Source organism: Chrysochloris asiatica, unplaced genomic scaffold (genome assembly GCF_000296735.1).
Source record: "Chrysochloris asiatica unplaced genomic scaffold, ChrAsi1.0 scaffold00143, whole genome shotgun sequence".
In the NCBI taxonomy this organism is placed as follows: domain Eukaryota; kingdom Metazoa; phylum Chordata; class Mammalia; order Afrosoricida; family Chrysochloridae; genus Chrysochloris; species Chrysochloris asiatica.
This window is the reverse complement of record NW_006408661.1, coordinates 4,741,865-4,748,108: the sequence shown is the minus strand read 5'-3', so window position 1 is coordinate 4,748,108 and position 6,244 is coordinate 4,741,865. Positions and strand designations below refer to the sequence as shown.

The window sequence follows — 6,244 nt, the reverse complement described above, 5'->3', positions numbered from 1 at the left end:
GATTTTTTTATCCTTTTTTTTTATTTGTTCTTCTATCTTAGTAGTGTTGAGAGATACATCTTCTAGCTCACTAGTTCTGGCTTCTAATCTCTTCAATTCTACTCCTTTGCCCTTTCAGTGCATTGTCCATTTCTGATATTCCATTATTAATCGTTTGGACTTCTTTCTGTAGGTTTTGAATTGTTTCCAATGCTGTATCTATTTGATTGTTCCTATAGCATTTTCTTGATTTCTTCCTTATTTTTCTCAACTCCATTGTATAGTGTTTTGATACGTTTTATTATCATTTTTCTGAATTCCTTCCCTGGCATTTCCAAAGCCTCCCCATCTTCCAGTATGGAGTGTAGGTCTACTTCCAGCTCATTTGGCTTAGTCACTTTAACTTGTTTCTGGGCATGTGCAGATATGGTCATCTGCTTCTGTTTTGGGGACATTTTCAGGAGTTATCTGTGGCCTTAATACTTAGACAAGTATGTATTTTGGTATTTTTTATGCTTTCTGATTGCCTCCAGGTAGATGTGATCAGGAAATGGGCTTCCCTTTTATCTCTTCTTCTTGAGAAATTTCAAGATGCCACTGTTGGTCGTTTTGATGTAATTTAGGATTTAACTTTTGGTTTATTCCCTTTTTTGTCTGCTTGTTCCATTCCATCATCCCCTTTCAGGCCATTTTTCTAGTTGTAAACAGTTCAGGGCCGGCTATTGCCGTTTGGTTTTAATTGGAAACTGGTTCTTTAAATTTCGAGGAGATCTATGTGCATGCTTAGTAGAACCCTCCGAGGGTGGGGCTGGGGTGCCCACTAGCTCAGACACCCCTATAGTCACCAGAATGGAGGTGCACAGATAGCAAGGGACCAATGAACAGCTACCTAAAGAAAAGAATGTCCACACCTTTACCTCTGTGGTTCTGCCAGGTATCTGTGGCTGCTCCAATCCTATCCCTGCTTGGTCTCACCCAAGATGGCGGCTCCTGGAGCAGCCGAGCATCCCAGACTAGAAATCAATGGATTTCTTGCTTCTGCCACAAATTCCCCAGCTGTAGCCTTCCAACCTTCTAAGTATTCCTTTATATGTGGTTCAGAGTTCTGGGACCATCCCCTGAGCCTGCTTGGTCGAGTATTCTGTGTTTTTGCTGGCGGAGCTCCTTTACTGCACTTCCACCTGATCCGCCATCTTGTTTGTTCTCTCAAACCCATTAACTTTTAAAATTGACAAGAAATTTTTATTTTTTTGAAAACTAAAAAGAAAAGCTATAGAATGAGATGGAAAACTTGAGTTTTGTTATTTAAGGAAATGACTTATTTAGCATTTGGGATTCACAGAGCATTTCTTGATAACTGTTTCTTCCTTCTTTACTATTAGTTTCAAAAGAATTTTTGTTGTTGTTGTTAAGTGCCATCGAGTCGATTGCGACTGATAGAGACACTGTATAGGGTTTCTGTGGAGCAGCTGATGAGCTTGTTTGTTGTTGTTGTTATGTGCCGTGGAGTCGGTTCTGACTCATAGCGACCCTGTACAGGGTTTCCGAGGCTGTAAATATTTATGGGAGCAGAAAGTCCTGTAAGCTTGTTAGGGACATTAAAATGTGTGTTTCTGTAATACTACTGAAATTAATGTGACTCAATCTTTCCTATTATAGAACGAGGTCTTTTTTTCTAACATTTTACATGGTGTCCTCAGAGAAGATCACGCCTTGGTGTCAAGAGCTGTGTCCTTGAAAGTGGAAAATTTCACAGAAACGAATGAAATAAATGAACTCTTTGACTTATTTACTTACAATAAGGTAAAAGCAGTTATATATCTTCTCCTTCACTCTTCTAAAAGTTGCATTAAATGGGTTATGTTGTTGTGTGCCATTTCAGTTCATAGTGACAGAGTAGAACTGCCTCATAGAATTTTCTAGGCTTTAATCTATCTTTACTGGAGTCTTGGTGTGGTACTGTGGGTTAATGCACTGGACCACAGGGTCGGTTTGAACCAAAAGATTGGCAGTTCAAACTCATCAGCCGCTCCTCAGAAACCCTATAAAGGGTCACTATGAGTCAGAACTGACTTGACAGTACTTAACAACAACAACAGTCCTTACTGGAGGAGATCTTCAGTTCTTTATCCCCAGAGAAATGACTGGTAGATTCCAACTGCCAACATTTGGGTTAGTATCTGAATGCTTAACTATTGTGCCAACATGACCCCTTATATGGGTAAAAGAGTCATAGATTAATATGCTACTATAAGACCTTTGAAGTCCTGGTATGGGACTATAGGATAAGCAATGGACCACAAAGTCAGTTTCAACCAAAACATTGTCAGTTCAACTCACCAGGCACTCCCTGAAAACCCTATACAGGGTTGCTGTGAGTCAGAACTGACTAGATAACATTTAACACGGACAGTAAAATCTTTGATACAAAGAACCTTAATTGTATTCAGTAGATGAGTTTCAGAAAATGTATTTAAATCAATTATCTTGTTGTTGCTGTTAAGTGTCACAGAATTGGTATAGCAACCCTGCATAGGGATTCTGAGGCTATAAATCTTTACGGGAGCAGAAAACCTCATCTTTCTCCCTAAATTAATTTTCCTAGTAAATATTTATAAGGATCTCAATACTATGTGCCATTATATATAAAGCTTAGACAACTTGTTACTTTAAGATGAATCCTTTTGTCTGAGATTTATCTTTGCCATGGAAATTTATCAATGTAAAAAGGTTTTTGTGTACCCTAAATTCTTTTTTTTTTTTTTTAACCTTTTCTGATTTGACTGAAGGTTTACAAACAAGATCATCAATTTTACATTCAATAAATCATACACTTTCATGGTTCATCTCAATGATTGCAATCCCCTCCATGCAACAATTATCCTGCTTCCTCCCTATGATTCTGAGTTCCATTCCATCCACCTCCCAATCCCTTCTCCACTTTTGGGTTTGAATGATTGATCATTCCAAGGTGAACATACTTAACTAGTGTTGTTGTCCCCCCAACCTCTATATTTCTATCTACTGCTTGGCTGAAAATTGGGCCACAAAAGTGATCTGAACTCCTTTTTATGTTGGACATTTACTCACCTATTATGTATTAGTTAGTGACCTTCTATTGTTGTATTAGTGTATTTTGGAGTAAAGCAAACATTGAACTAGAGTGGAAAATGCAATTAGGAGCACAGCCAGGAAATTGCTTGTAAAAGATGGAATGTGTCATTGCGTGAACATTGACTTTTATCCCAATAATGGACAGCTTCTTATGTCCTAGGGAGCGTCCATGGCCCGGATGCTTTCCAGTTTCCTGAATGAGAATTTGTTTATTGGTGCACTCAAGGTGAGTTTACAGAATTGTTGTTATCTAGATGACAGGAAGCATAAATTATTTTGTCATGTTATTTATTTTAACCTTAACTTTTCTATTTTTAGTCATATTTGGAGACATTTTCTTACTCAAATGCAGAACAGGATGATCTCTGGAGGCATTTTCAAATGGTAATTGTCTTACTTTCTGAAACATATTTGCTTAGTGATTTTGTATGATGAAGTGCACAGATCTGAAGATCTGCATACACAGCAATGCTACAGGAAACAATTTAGTCTTGTTTGTGAAATTTTCTTAAGTTGGGGATTGTCTCTTTTATTGTCACTACTGTATTCTCAGTACCCAAAACAAAGCTCAGCATATGTTGCTGCTGTTAAGTGCCATCGAGTCGGTTCCAATTTATAGTGATCCTATATAGTGTTTATGAGAAGCAGCTGGTGGATTTAAACTGCCAATCTTGCACATATTCGATCCATAAATATGTATTGAATGAATGAATGAAGGTAGGAACCCTTTATATATAGAAGTAAACAAAGTTCTGAATTTGGCCCAGAATTTCATTCACTGAGAATTATTATAAAAATGAGGAGTAGAATAACTAATTTATTTTAATAGATTGCCACTTCAAGAGATTTTTATGATTAATCTATTTGCTTTTGTGATGTTCTCTTAAAACAGGCTATAGATGACCAGAGTAAAATTCTTTTGCCTGCAACAGTAAAAACTATAATGGACAGCTGGACACATAAGAGCGGTTTTCCAGTTATCACCTTAAATGTATCCTCTGGTGTCATGAAACAGGAGCCATTTTATCTTGGAAAGGTTAAAAATCAGACACATCTAACCCACAAGTAGGTTGATTTGTTTGTCCACACCTTCCTTAGGGTTGATCTCTGAGGGTGCTTAGAGAGAGTGACTTAGGGCTCCATTCACTACCTATGGACCAGAGCTCTAATGTGCTGAGCAAGGCCAGACACCTATATTTAGGAATTCAGGAATTATGTAGTGCCCTTCCTGGAAATTAGGGTCACACACACCAGTGATAATTTGTATTCCTCTTTGTCTTTCAAACAGAGATGATGAATTATTTGAGATTCTGGGTAAGGCGTAATGACACAGAGCCACAGGTAGTCTTCTTCAGAAATGAAAATTAGTGGTAACTGTGTATATGAGGAATAGGGGTGTGTGTGTGTGTGTGTGTGTGTGTGAGGAGGTATTTACAGCCTTACCTATTATAGTAGAGTTATGGCCTTTAGATTCAGTTAGACTTGTGTTTAAATACTGACTTCACCAATATTCGAACCTGATAAGTTTCTATTAAACTCTCTGGGTTTCATTTGCCTTTCTCTGGACTTCATTTGCCCTTTCTATAAAGTGACTGTAATAACATGTAGCCCAGAAGACTGGTGTAAAAATAAATTAAATAAGTATAAAGCAGTCTGGCATTAGTCACTTTTCTCTTCCTTACCCTTTCTTTACTTGTTATGTAATTTTCAATGTATTAGTTTTGATCCTTACATATTCTTATAGGAAGTATCAAATAAGTGAGTAACTAATTTTCAAATACCATCACCAAAGATTTCCAGTATGCCTACTCTTTCTTTAAAATGCAAGAGGCAGAGAAATAGGAGATCCAAAAATTCCTTCTCATTATATTTTTCTGTGATTGTTTAAGAAGCGGTATATTTTTTAGCTATGCAAATAAACATAGACCTACTGTTCAAGTCTTTGAGAAACCAGGCTTGTAAGCATTTGAACAAGATTGGGAAATATTCTCCAAACCCCAAGTAGTGAGTCTGTTCAGATGACTAATGTGTTCCCTGTAGTCTGCAATTTCATCCAGATCACGTCCGCCGCTGTGAAAGAATGGAGCTATTCAATAAATAGGAGTGTCCTGACTGACTCCTGGTCAGCACTTCTCAGATGGGGAAAACGATTGGGACCGAAAAGTATTTTGAAATGTTTGTCAAATCTTTTTCTTCTTAAATTGCTCTTCACTTTTTTTGGCTCAGAGGGAATTAAGTTTGTCTGTAGCCTTTGAATTACCTTTGGGAGAGGCCAGGTGGCTATAATTTAATACAAACAGCTCTTGAACATTTCAGATACAATACAATTTAAGTAGCTCTCTAAGTTGTAAGTAGAAAGAAGTCTCTAAAACAGGAGGGAAAAGTAAGGATAGATTAAAAGAACCATAGCAAATAATCCTAAAACAAAGTCCTGCATATCCACAGAGAAGGGTCAGAGAATTCAAGTGCTGTCTGCTATTTTGTCATCTCATTTAATATTGGATCAGAATTTGTATTCTTTATGTGTGAAAAGTAATTGATTTTTTTTGTTCCAATAAGTGACACATGGATTGTCCCTATTCTTTGGATGAAAAATGGAACTATACAGTCTTTAGTCTGGCTAGATGAAAGCAGCAGTAAGTTAAAACATTTTCACATATGTATTTGTAAAGGCAGAAAATAAAATGTATAAAGACAAAGAATGAAATGTTGAAATGTTTAGCTTTAGAAAAGCTATCTAATTTTAAACTAAAATATTACATGCTTCTTGTTTAGCATATAGTTTTGAAGAAAAGGCCAAATCAGAAGCTATTATTTGTAAATAATAATAATAATTCTATGGGAACATAAATACATATTTCAGAATTCCTTTACCTTTTGATGTCTGTTATTTATTTTGGGAAGTTTAGAATGAATGCTGTCTAGTATAAAAATGTATTAAAATCTTTTTTTTAAAGTGCCATTTCAAAATATTCATATATTCCTTTGCAGAAGTATTCCCTGAAATGCAAGTTTCAGATTCTGACCATGATTGGGTGATTTTAAATTTTAATATGACTGGATATTATAGAGTTAATTATGATAAATTGGGTTGGAAGAAATTAAATCAACAGCTTGAAAAAGATCATAAGGTAAGGTTTTATATATATTA

At 36.2% G+C, this 6,244-nt stretch overlaps 1 protein-coding gene across 1 annotated transcript in view; it reads left to right on the top strand.

Annotated features, from left to right (window-relative positions):
- The window catches only part of LOC102813960 (aminopeptidase Q-like), a 142,564-nt gene that overhangs the window by 80,502 nt on the left and 55,818 nt on the right, over positions 1 to 6,244 (top strand). The window contains exons 7-12 of the mRNA XM_006870527.1: positions 1,639 to 1,782; positions 3,254 to 3,319; positions 3,412 to 3,477; positions 3,986 to 4,158; positions 5,653 to 5,729; positions 6,085 to 6,224. Of these exons, the coding sequence (XP_006870589.1) occupies positions 1,639 to 1,782; positions 3,254 to 3,319; positions 3,412 to 3,477; positions 3,986 to 4,158; positions 5,653 to 5,729; positions 6,085 to 6,224 (666 nt within the window). The remainder of the gene's footprint in view (positions 1 to 1,638; positions 1,783 to 3,253; positions 3,320 to 3,411; positions 3,478 to 3,985; positions 4,159 to 5,652; positions 5,730 to 6,084; positions 6,225 to 6,244) is intronic.